At 42.6% G+C, this 13,719-nt stretch overlaps 1 protein-coding gene across 2 annotated transcripts in view; it reads right to left on the reverse strand.

The window, feature by feature from the left end:
- Window positions 1-2,381: 2,381 nt before the first annotated feature.
- Window positions 2,382-13,719, reverse strand: part of ece2a (endothelin converting enzyme 2a) — a 165,200-nt gene continuing 153,862 nt past the window's right edge. For both annotated transcript variants that reach the window (XM_080439397.1, XM_080439398.1), the window contains exon 4: window positions 2,382-3,462. In XM_080439397.1, the coding sequence (XP_080295523.1) occupies window positions 3,103-3,462 (360 nt within the window). In that variant the 3' untranslated portion in view covers window positions 2,382-3,102. The remainder of the gene's footprint in view (window positions 3,463-13,719) is intronic.

The following is a 13,719-nucleotide window of genomic DNA, read 5'->3' on the forward strand; positions in this document are numbered from 1 at the left end:
TCTTAAAACAAATGACAAATGAGTCACGCTAAAATTAGTTTTAGTCTTCGCCTTAAATAGGTATACTTTGTACCTGTTTTGTACCTGTTCTGTTGTCCTTGTGTAATGTAATGTACTGTAATCTTGCTAGTCAGCCTGTGGCATGTTGTCCCCATGCAATCTTACGGGAGCAGTACTGTGCATGGGGATGGGGGTTGACTGGCGACAGGCTGACTAAATAAACGATTTAAACGCTTGTTTCAACCCGTCACTTAGATGACATCTGAGAGCAGGGGGGACGACCTTTACTTTTTGGATACGATGTGCGGAAAAGGGTAAGAATCATGCATAGTGTAAAATATTCGCCGGTGTCGCCCCCCCTACAGGCACCTAGTAATGTGGAACCTCATCTCGGAGCTATACAGCGGAGGGAGAGGTTCCAATTGGAGCTAAGTGTTGCAGTGAATGCGTGTGAATGTCATGCGTGTGTTTGCGTGTGTGTGCGCGCACACACGCATACTAGAAATGCAGTGTCAGGCTTTCAGTGAACAGGTAATTCTATATAATAGTAATGGTACTATCTTTAGAATGAAGGGCCAACACATCACAGGATTTGTCATTTCATTACATTCGTTTGTTTAATTGATTATTATTTCAGGATCAATATCAAACATAAAAAAGACATGAAAAGAAAAAAAACGGTTATTTTGCATGTTATTCACCAGGGGCTGTGCTGGTATCTGGCTTGAATCGACCACATAATGTCATCGTAAGAAAACGATATGAATCAGTCAAATCATCTTCAGCAGAACTCACATAGTAAACATATCCTGGATCAAAGTGAAAAAAAAAACCCGACCTCGGTGGAACAGGAACAGCCATCTGAGACCCACTCCCCACTTAAAAATAGATGGTAATTACATTTCAGTGGAAAATTAAAAATAAATGATTTCTGCTTTATTAATGCTCCCCCCGCCCTCCCTCCCCCCACATAGTCCCGAGCCCTCCAGTCAGTATGTCTGTCTGTCTGTGTGTGTCTGTTGCTCTGTCCTGTGCTGTATTAGTTTATTTAAGCAGATTCTCACATGAACCCACACAACCAACCCATATTTCCTTACAGTATTGCAGTTTTCCAAGACACATAGTAGGTTGTTTGCGACTGCACACAGACAGACAGACAGACAGACAGACAGACAGACAGACAGACAGACAGACAGACAGACAGAGATTCTGGGTGCAGGTGCATTCTGTTGTACATATTAGTTCAAGATGTAACAGTTAGTTTTTACCAAATTATTAAACTTTTTTTTTTCCTTTTTAACCTTTTTTTCTCATCAATTTAGTCGTTATGCCAATCGATTCCTCCCCACGCAAATTTCTGTGTTGTCACTGATATTGTATCCTAGCCTGGGATCAATACAAATTTCGGGTTTCTGTTCCGGTCAGAGGGGAAATAACCAAATAACAGTGCATCTCCAAAATGATTCCCCTAGTTTAAAACTTGTTTAGTTTGGTATAATCAGTGTTGTGTTCTAGTTTTTTTATGAAGGTATACTATGTTTATTCCCTGCCTCCCACACGCACGGCATGCGCGCGTCTATAATGAATTAAATGTAAAAAACGCTGTTTTGAACAGTTTTTGAAGGTGTACGGTGGCGACGAAAAAAAATCTCAAGGTATACGGCGTACACAGCATCTGACGGTAGAACCCACCACTGGGTATAATCGTTTCGTTTCTTTTAGTATAATAATCGTTTGGTATGTCCATCTTTTATTCTAACTCGTAGCGCGACTAGTGAGACTAAACTGATTGATTTGCATTATGTGGGGAACAAAAACAATGCGACGCAAACCGGAACCAACCACCGTAATTCTTTTTTTCCTTTTTTTCCAAACCGGATCACACGGCTCAGTTTAGAATGAATACCAGGCTTTCCTCCGAGGTGGAAAGTCTGGAGACGTTTAGGTTAACTGTATCCTGACTCACCTGCCAGTGAGGAGCCCCCACCGGGAGGACGTAGAGCACTTCGTTCTACTCCTCCCGCCCAACACTCCCTGCTGACAGGTGCCGCCCAAGGCCGTATAGGAACATGTGCAGTGACAATTTTCAGTTTTTTGAAAAAAGTATGTTTCTATATCAGTGGTTCTCAAACTTTTTCATGTCAAGGACCCCCAAAATTTATTATGTATTTGGCCACGGACCCCCATCTCAAAATATTTTGTTCCAGGGACCCCCCAGAAGCAAAGATTTTAGTTAAAAATTTTCGCTTTAAAAATAATGTATTCAAAGATTTGCCCACATTTTCTCGATTTTTCAAAAATAGCAGATCTACAAGCTCGTAGCGCGGCACTCGGTGCCGCGCTATGAGCTTGTATATCTGTTATTTTTGAATAGCCAGAGTGTAAAATAATGCTTTTTAGCTCAAATTAAAAAAATGACACAGATGCGTTCCAGGTCTCAATGGGTTAACCAATGACAAGTATCAACAAGAGCTTGTGACTAAATAACAGTCATCCCCTTCCATTCCTTGAAAAGCAATGCTTTTGGACATACAAGGTTTCCACTTGACAGTGATGATAATGATCTCTATAACCCACAAGATTAATATGAACATTTCTCTCCTGATTACAGGTAGATTGACTTGGTAAGCTGTAATTCTGTAAGGCAGAAAGTTGGATGAATGAGAGACACGAGTCCTCACACATTCATCCTGTACAACAAGACTGTTGACAACTTGGCCAGAGAATCAACTTGGCAGAACGTCCAGGCAGAAAAGCAGTTTTTTTTTGGCAGAGGCTGCACGCTCTCAGATTCACAATAAAGAACTCACTTTGCTCCTTATATTACGCTGAAGAGTGTGAAATCAATATACGGTACATACACATCCATACCACCATTCCATATTTCGGGCACGAAAATGCTAAAATGTTCAAAAGATTTAGCTTTTTCATGATGTCCCCCAAATTGGCCACAGACCCCCATCTGAAATGATTTTGTGACAGGGACCCTCCAAAGAGAACATCAGTGTTTAAAAAGAATCTTCAAAATTCTGTTATAATTTTTTCTTTTTGCTATTTTTTAAATACTTTTTTGCTATTTTTGAATATCCAAAGAATAAAATATTAACACATTTTGCTGGGGACTCCTGTGGCCCCCTCAAGGACCCCTGTGTCCTTGAGGGCCCAGGGGTCAATATTATTGATGAAGTCTTCCGCATCCTCCTCTAGTTGTTGTTGCGTTGAACTCATCAGAGGGGGCGGAGCACCAGCCTCCTCCAATAGCCTCTTCTCCAGAGCCGTGTCCTGGGGGCTAAGCTCCTCCCCTTTGGTGAGCACATACAGGAAGTACTGGAAGCCGTCTCCGTAGCTGTGGTGAGCGATGGACCAGTCGTACTGGCGGCGAGCGTACAGGCGCTTCCTGAAGTGAGGCTGAGCGAAGGTGACGGACAGGAAACGACCTCCCGGCTTCAACACGCGACTGATCTGAGAGAGAGGACACAAAAAGACAGGAGGACAACGTTAGGAGGAGCATTTTAGACATCATCGTCGTCGTCATCAATCAATCAATTTTAGATTTTTTTCCACTGTATGCTTGACATAACACCACCTCCACCTCATCTCAGGTGACCTCGTTCCGTCTAAACTCAACAGAAACATGGGGGGAAATGCATTATACTATACTGCCACCAAAATGTGGAGTGCCCTACCAACAGCTACAAACGCCTAGCCTGATTATCAGACTGAAGCGGCGTGGAGCTTCAGTCTGACATTGGCTCCATGTGTAGGCAATAACAAGGGGGAGGGGGATTAGAATTTCCCTAAACCAATCACAAGAGATCCACGGATCCGCCTACACATGACGTCATCGCACGGCACGAGGACGGCCCGTGCCGCTGATTGGCTTGTCGTTAGACCCACCCCCACCTCCGACTCTCATTGGGCAATACATTTTTGTACCGCATAAATCCTAGGTTCACATTTACAACACCAGACCAAGAGAGGCAGTCCACTCAGAGAGTGGGCGGGGTCTATGGTCTGGAACCAGGCTAACAAACGCCATTCACCAATCAAATTTAAAACTGATTTCTGGCTTGTATCTTTGCTTGTATCTTACTTTGTATCTTACTTATATGCTTGTATCTTACTTGCATCTTTACTTGCATCTTCCTTGTATATCTTTCCTTGTATCTTTACTTGTACTTTCCTTTTAGCTTACTTGTATCTTTACTTGTATCTTTGCTTGTATCTTCCTTGTGTCTTTCCTTGTATCTTTCTTGTATCTTTCTTGTCTCTTTCCTTGTATCTTACTTGTATCTTTACCCGTATCATTGCTTGTATCTTGCCTACAGTTACTAGTGAGATCATCATTGCGTCACGGTGAGCCACCGGAGTCCTTTAGTTGTGTTCTCGTTGGTCCCGGCCGGCGCTGGCTGGCTTCTTAATACTGTATACTCAGTCGCTCAACGGTGTCGCGCAGCGAGAACAGCAGAACCTACAACCTCACAACGTGTTGCGGACGCGGCGCTTTGTGAGCTCGAAGGTTTGCATTCTCGGTGCAACGACACCATCGTGTGACGGAAGCATGAATTGGGCTCTAGCCGTGCAGCTGCGTGGGGCTCGTCTTGTCACATGGCGTGACACTGCACTAACAATCAGCCTTCTGCTGTATGAATAGTTATGGCTGTCGCTGCGGCGCTGTGTGTGTGTGTGTGTGCGTGTGTGTGTGTGTGTGTGTGTGTGTGTGTGTGTGTGTGTGTGTGTGTGTGTGTGTGTGTGTGTGTGTGTGTGTGTGTGTGTGTGTGTGTGTGTGTGTGTGTGTGCGTGCGCGTGAGATGCACACGTGCAGAAAGCATACGGTATGCATGAGAGGAGCCGCTGGCTGCAGCCTACATTAATGCATACACACATGCAAATGGCGCAGGAAAATACACACACGTGCACATGTGGGTGTTTCTGTGGGTGGAAAGGTTTTTTTTTTGGGAGCAGGGGGAAAGTTGGGGGGGGACTCTTTTTTTTTTTTAAACGGAAAAAAACCCACAAGAGGACCCTGGTCAATGAAGTATATAGTGAAGTATGTAAAAAATACTTTAAAAAGCAGACCTACTGTACAAGCTCACAACTTGTCAAATCACACCACTCGCCGATCTGGTATTTTCCCGCTATTTTTGATATAAAGTATAGAGCAGTGGATCTCAAAGTACTCAGGGTTCCTTGTGGGGGTTCCAAATCGACACCTGTATACAAATGGAACCAAATGGACACCTCAAAGGTCTATTTGGTTCCATTTGTACACTCTCTGAGTAGTGGGATGTCCTTGAAATTAGAAGGTTTGAGAATCATACTATTTGAGAATAGTATATATAGGGTTCAAGTGGTTAAAAAGCTTCCTCACAGTTAACATGCGAACTGAAGCCTTCATAATGTTCTATACGTCGGGTGGAAACCTCATATGTCCAAAACTGTTACTTTTCAGGATTCAAATTCAAAAGTAGCAAAAGCAGCAGATCAAGACAAGCTCAAAACGCGAGGATCTGCAACTGCTGATGCCTTTGTGTGACACAGTAGTGTGATCAAGTAGGGTACGTTAATTTATGAAAACACAAAAAGTATGGAGAAGGTTTCTGCCCGACAGACAGTATCTCTGTGGAGAGAGAGGGGGGGGGGTATGAAAATGTGTCCCGCAGCCGAGTTCACGTGCAATAATATCAACGAAAGCTTTTTCTAAAACAGCAGTGCCACACGGGCCGGGGCGGAGGTGGTGCGCGGGGGGGGCTGCGACTGAACGCGACGCAGGCGTTCTGCCAGAAGGGGGACCCTCGGAGAACAGGGGTGGGGGGGGGGGCTCCGAGGCGCCAGCAAGCACACGTATCCCGCTCTCCTCCTCTCCACTCACATGATTCATCTCCACCGGCGAGCTAGCCAGGATATGAATTATTCACCCCTCCACTGTGACAAGAAAGGAGAGCTGAAGGAACTGGAAGAGTGGTGGTGGTGGTGGTTGGATTATATGGGGTAAATTAAGGAGGAAAAAGGCCAGAGGAAAGAGAGGCAGGCAGGGAACAGTTGACGTCGGGTTGACGTCAGATTGGACAGAACAGGCGGAGAGGTGGAGACGTATGCCAGGGTTGGACGTGTGACACACATGATTTCCTCACACTTAGGGAGGAGCAGCATGCCTATGATGTCTTTAAGAGTGGTTTTAGCTAAGATTGTTTTTTCTTTTGTCCTAAAAATTCACCTTTGTGTGTTGTATACCTAGTTCACACCCACTGTATTTAGACGAAAACCATTATGCCACGGTTACTCCTATGAGAGTGTACAAATGGATTGATTGATTGATTGATTGATTGATTGATTGAATACTTTAAGTCCCACGGGTCCATTTGGTCCCATTTGTACACTCTCAGAGTTACAGACCTGTGACGGACCATTTTGGACCCAGATGAGCAGGATGGTGCCTTGCATGGTTGCCTCTGCCATCGGTGTGAATGTGTGTGTGAAAGGGTGAATGTAAATGCACATTGTAAAGCGCTTAGGATGAAAGGCGCTTTACAAATGCAGATTGTTTACCAATTGATGAGTGTCATACATGCAGCCATATGGCCACATACGCACATTTCACAATAAACTCCCCCCTCCCCATGGTGTTTGTTTACGACGTTTAGTCCCAGAATATCACAGCCATCTAAAAAAACAGCATGTTCCTAGTTGGATATAGACATGCATGCACCCATACACGCACTAACAACCATTTATCTTGTGAGGAACCTCACAATGTCAATCTCTCAAATTCTACTATACTTGAGGAGACATTTGACGCTCACAAGTATAGTATTACAAGCACACACGCGCGCGAGCGAGCATGCACACACACACACACACACACGCGCGCACAGTCGCACGCACGCACGCACGCACACACACACACACACACACACACACACACACACACACACACACACACACACACACACACACACACACACACACACACACACACACACACACACACACACACACACACACACCACACACACACACACACACACACACACACACACACACACACACACACACAAAACACTCAGATGCTTTAAGTGAGGTGACTCAGACATCATTGACAGTAGATAGATTAATCCTGAATGAACCCACTTGTAAACAACTAGGCTTATTTTAGTGCTGCTACTATACATGTATTTACTACTAAGTGCCGTATATGTTATCAGAGTATGAGGCAAGTCTATTTCATCATGATTGAATGAAATTGGTATCACAGTGATGGAAGAAGTACTCACATTTTCTACTCAAGTAAAAGTATCAATACCACATTTACAATGTAAAGCCTGGTATAAACAATTTGCATTGGCATCAAAATATACTTTTTTACCAAAAGTAAAATAACTCATGCGCAGAATGTCCCATTTCGCAAGTTTTCAAAAATGTATACAAATCTTTTGAAAATAGCTGATCTACAGCTTGTTTTCAAATGAGTTCAAATAGCCGAAGTATATAGGGCTGAAGTGGTTATATTTTGTAGTAACTAATAACTACATATATCTACAAAAGTAACTACCGGTAGTAACTAAAGTTTTAAAATAATCATAGTCGAGTAAAAGTACAAAATTTGACTCTGACGTGTAGGGGAGTAGAAGTAAAAGTATTGAAAATGTGAAATGCTCCAAGTAAAAGTACCTCAAAGTTGTACTTAAGAACAGCACTTGAGTAAATGTACTTTGCACCACTGTGCAGCACTTGTTATTCAGAGTGCTTGGGAGCCAGTCTATTTCATCCTGATTGGATGAAATTGCCATCTCAACCTGAGAATACATTTTCTGTTTAGTAAAGAGCTGGAGAGACATGGAGAGCCTTGTTACTGAACAAACACCCTATACATAGCAACGATTCTCATCTTCTGAAGCAAACGAGTAGATGAGGACTCTTAATGCCTAATTTATGCTTCGTCGTTTGACAGGTATGCATGTCTGACAATAGCAGGTCGGCAAGCTTGTAGATCAGATAATTTTGGAGCACATTGCACAACACCGGTGCGCAACTGAATAGGCTATACAGTAAATCACCCCTTAGATTGTTGCAACAATTTATACCTCAAACACCAGGGTTATCATAGGTAAATAAAACTAAGGATATAACCAAAACTAGAATTTTAAAAAGCATTTTAGTTAACTGAAATAAACATAAAAACGAGGCTTAACGCTTTACAAAAAAAGGTAACTAACTGAAACTGTATTGCGTTTAAAACTAACTAAAATCATGGAGAAAATGTCCTTAGTTTTATGTCTTTGTCAGAATCCAAGATTTTACTTTTTTCTTTTTAGATAGTGAAAATAGCCGAGCTTGTAGATCTGCTATTTTCGCAATATTTCTGAGCTTTTTGAATCGTGCCCCTGTCACGACTGTCCCAAATTTACAACTATCAAACAATTAAAAGTAACACTAAAACTAATTTAAAAATAACTCTAAAACTAAGCCGTTTTACAAAATAAAAACTTAACTTGCAAACCCGCTTTAACCCATTAAAACCAGTTTAATTTTAGATTTTTGCGTTGGCTATTCAAAAATAGCAGATATACAAGCTCACAGCGTGTTGCTTCGTGCCGCACTGCAAGCTTGTACATCTGCTATTTTTGAAAAATTGTGAAAGCGTTTGAAAAATGGTCTTAACACATTGAATGCCAATCGCGTAGATCTACGCGAACCTATTTAAAGCCGCAGCGTGCCAGTCGCGTAGATCTACGCGAACCGCCGATTCCCATGTTAATCGCCCAAGGTGCACTTTCCGAATTTTTTTGATCCATTTCCGTTTCCGGTTTTCGGTCGGAAACGGAATTATTCGGGTTCCGGTTTTTTCGATCGTATCCGCTTCCTGTCTGGGATCCTGTTTAAAACTCGATTTTCTCGGTTTGTTGTTTTTCTCCTCGCTGATCACTGTTTAGCGTGTATCGGCTGTAGCTTCAAGATGGCGGCTCGCATTTGGAAACTGTTTTCGCTGGACGTTTCTCACGGATCCGCTGTGTGTTTAGAACCAAATGAACGCGCACTTTTAACTTATTTAGCGAGGTCTGTGGCGACATGATAAAAACAAAAAAACAACAATAAAACGCTGGCACTGGTGAGTACATTATGAGATTAAACTCTGGCATGGAATGTGTTAATGGGTAAAAAAAAATGAACTTGTGAAACTTTTAGAAATTTAGAAACGATTCAGAACTATAATAACCGTGTCAAACGATGTACAGCGACAGCATCCCCCGCCCCCCCCCCCCCCTCGGTCAGCTGAGCTGTAAGCCGATCCTAATTAGAGCCACGGGGTCTTCTCCCACAGGAGAGACCACGGGGGAAACCCAACCCACCCTATTGGAAACCCACCTAGTGGAAAACCACCCGGGGGAAACCCACCGACCCCATGGCTTCCTCCTCCACCCGTCTCCAAAACACTCTCACACTCTCATCACGCTCTAGTCTCTACGCCGATGATGTCACCGCTTTTCTTTCCAAAACATACAGTAGCCATGCCCGCGCACTCACTCACACACACACACACACACACACACTCACACACAGGTGATGTCATCATGGCCTCTAGTGAATAATTCAGCGTGGTGGCGGGTGGATGGAAGGGATGGCTGTTTCTAAAGCCAGTGGACCTACCTGCTGTGTGTTGTTAACCACTCCCCCGGTTTAGAGTTTCCTGCTTCAACACGCACGCACGCACGCACGCACGCACGCACGCACGCACGCACGCACGCACGCACGCACGCACGCACGCACACACACACACACACACACACACACACACACACACACACACACACACACACACACACACACACACACACACACACACACACACACACACACACACACACACACAGTACTGATGTCACAGCTTACTGTACATACACACACCGTCTCAATGTTCTTATGTCACAGTAAAGTTGGTCAACAGGCAACAATGTGTAGTGTTTAACAGTGGTGTAAAGTACATTTACTCTACTTAAGTACAATTTTGAGGTATTTTTTACTTGAGTATGGAGTATTTCCAATTTTCTGCACTTTTACTTCTACTCCCACCACATCTGAGAGGAAAATATTGTAGTTTTACTCCACTACAATTATTTGAAAACTTTAGTTACAAGTTACTTTGCAGATTTGGATTATTATTACAAAACATACATTAACCACTTCAGCAATATACTGTATACATTTTGGCCATTTGAAAATAGCCGATCTACAGTACGTATAGGGGAGTAGAAGTAAAAGTATTGAATTTTTTTAATCCTCCAAGTAAAAGTACCTAAAAAATAGCCTAACTAAGCACTGTGAGGTGTTGTGAGATTGTAGATCGGCTATTTTCACAATGTTTGCCTCTTTCTCACGTAATATTTGACAAGTTGGTATGAAAAAGGTCTTAAAAGTCACTTGACACATATAATGTGTATACAGGCAGATAGCCTGTATACACTTATACTGTATGTTGGTTTGTTTACTGTTGAGTGAGAAAACAATGTTGCACATTAAGCAAATCATCTGGAGCCACATTTGGGAACCACTGCTCTAGGCTAGGAGAGCCACTTCAGCAGGCCTGTGAGGAGGACCTGAACAGGGTTTGTGTGCAGAGAAAAGAGAGCATTTAACTTCTATAAACGTTTCACCACAGTAGGTTAACTTTGCCACCACTGGTCCCTGCCTGACCTTTCTGCTTCAGTCAGTGAGAAGCTAATCTCTCAAGAACAGATTCTGCTCTGCGTTTGAATCTGTCGGGGGGGTTCGTCATATCGCGTACGCACTGGCCTACAAGTGGGCGTGCCTTTAGATCAGGAAGCAGGCCGCGCTTTACCCAATCAAATGTAATGGGCGGGATTTACGTGTCCGCCGATCCTTCCCCACTAAAAACAAACCAAAACTCATTTAACAATAGCGTCCTCGGAGCAGACAAAACCACGGAAAGATATTCACATTTCAACTTGCTCTTTCATATAGAAACAAGTGGGCTTATAACCAAAACGATCCATGTTGTCTGGGAGAAGTGGTGTTAGTGTTCCGTGTAGAAATATTGTTAGTGGGAATGAAAACATAGTCGCACCACCGGAAGTGAAAGGCTGAAGGCAGACCAAAACCCTGGTTTCCTTGCGCACGCGTGCTACGTCGACTTCCTCCCAGAGCCAAGTGAGATAGTCAAAAACAGCAGAGGGCGCTGTTTTTCCTTTTCATTTGGCGATGGGTTCCCAGATTGGTGAGAAGCTGTCACTGCAAGGAGAACCAGATTACATTTCTCTCTCTCTCTCTCTCTCTCTCTCTCTCTCTCTCTCTCTCTCTCTCTCTCTCTCACGTTTCCCCCCCCCATTCTGAATTCCCATAGACGTCTTTAATATCGCGGCATATAAGAACTGTGTTCCAAAAATAAACAAATGAGCCAGGCGGTTTGCCTCCTATGGATATGAAGCATCAACTGACTACGAGAAAACGCTAACGTTACCGCCGCCAAATTAATGACACGTTTCGCCAAAAACAGACTGTATCAAATATGAGTGACTGATTATCGTAAACGATACAGAGCCAAACAACCGCACGTAGGGTTGTAGTACTCGAGACCGGTCTCGGTCTCGAGACCGGTCTCGAGACCGCTTTTTGATTTACTCGGTCTTGTCTCGGTCTCGCCCATAATTTGACTCGGTCTTGTCTCGGTCTCGCCCATAATTTCACTCGGTCTTGACTCGGACTCGGACTAAGGGACTCGGGACTCTGCCCCCACCGAGTCCACTCGAGTCCAAGACCAAGTCACTACAATGCAATGACATAATTTTATTATACCCATATTATGAGGAGCCTATTCACATTAACATTCAAAGAGAGCTGTCTGGCGCTTATGGACAGCTGTCTTGGAGCGCATCATCTCGTGGTTGACAGCGCAGCAGCAGCAGAACACACTCTGCCATGTCCCTCTAGTTTATATTATTTTTAAATTATTTCCACTAACAGCGCAAGCTTTCCAGGTGTTTATTTATTTATTTATTGTGTGTTCACTGTGTAGCCTGTGGTTGTTTTAATAAATGAGATTATCTAAAGATGATTAGAGACGGCTTTCAGTAAGGTTTCCTTGCGCACATTATTGATTGCCAGTGGCTGACAGCGCGTGTGCGCATCTAATCACAAAACCCGACGCTTGATCAACAGAAACATATAGATTAATACATTTGACAAAATACAGCGAAATCCCAAAATTATTAGAGTCTTAATATCCAGTAAGCAATAGAAATGAACTGCAAACAAATTCAAAGTTATAGGCTATCAATATCACACAAAAGTAGAGAGAAGCTGTGATCTCACCTCACGTTTAAGTTCACTGCCTTCACCTGTTGTTCTGCTGTGCGCAACAGGGCATATCTCCGCCAGGCCAGGTTTACCTACCCAGGCCATGAAATTCATAGGCAGTCATCGTAGCCAATTAGAATGAAATATGCTAAAACTGACTCATGTACTGATACAGAACCGTCGCTGTTGGGTGGAAACCTTGTATGTTCCTTTTTTTTATTATTATTTAAAAACTGGTGAAAATAGCCAATCTACAAGCTTCAATTATTAATAATTAAGAAATATTATATTTTAAATAGTGCAAAATCAACTAAAGTCATTGTTAGTGCAAGTTCAATCACATTTAATTTGAATGAAAATACTTTGTGGGGAAAATACATAAAATCTGTGAATCTAATGTGATTCATATGACCCCTACTTCAGTCAGTGAAATCCAGGGCTGAATGTGACAAATATTGAGACCAATATAACTTAGTACAAATATTGGTCATTTGCGAATATGGGTTATATTACACAGATAGTTATACTATTCTTGTACTATATTAAAATAAAATCATCCTTAACCTTCAAATTAAATTCATTATGTCCGTGGACTTTAAAAAAAATGCCCTGGCATTTGGCCTTTGTGCCCTAAAAAATGACAAAAGGCCAAGTGGCCTTGCCCCTGGCCTAAAATGATGAAATTCCAGGCCTGGTCACAATGCGTCATGGGACGCATTGTGAGCTTGTAGATCTGCTTTTTTAAAATATATATATAACTGCTGTAGCCTGTTATTATGACGTTTACATATTTTAAAACTGAAGATGCAAACGCATATTGAATGACAGTGCGTTTAAATCGAATGTCTCAACAGTGTTTGAAACACTGATTCATTGCTGGGGTGTGAGACTTAGTCATTGATTGGTCAATAACTTTACCATTCACATGTATTTAAAGTAGCACAAATCGATGTGCTATGTAATGATGGCTCCTTGTCATTAAAGGGGAGTAGTTTTCATTGTTCTGTCTGTAAGGAACATTAATGTGTAATGATGATAATGGCTCATTGGTCAATTTGGTCATTGTTGTTTGGTCTAGGTTTACCATTGAGTAATTGTGATTATTGTAATTAATTCAGTAAAAATAACTAAATAGCTAATTGCTCTGCCATTCATTAAAAGATGCAAATAATTTTTTAAATGTCAAAATAAAAACAAAACAAAACTAGAAAAAGTGCTCCTCGGAGCACAGGTCTCCGCCAGGTCAGGTAGGTTATTGTGGCTTCCTGGTGGCACTATAACAGGCCAATGTGAAAAGGGCGGCATTTCTTCCACTCTAGTGGGAATGTGTGTGGAAAATTTCACGGAAATCGCACGCCGCCGCGTTCATGATTTCAGGCATTTTGTTCTAAACTGACCTATCCTGCA

This window comes from Gymnoscopelus braueri (genome assembly GCF_963280865.1).
Source record: "Gymnoscopelus braueri genome assembly, chromosome: 10".
Taxonomy (NCBI): domain Eukaryota; kingdom Metazoa; phylum Chordata; class Actinopteri; order Myctophiformes; family Myctophidae; genus Gymnoscopelus; species Gymnoscopelus braueri.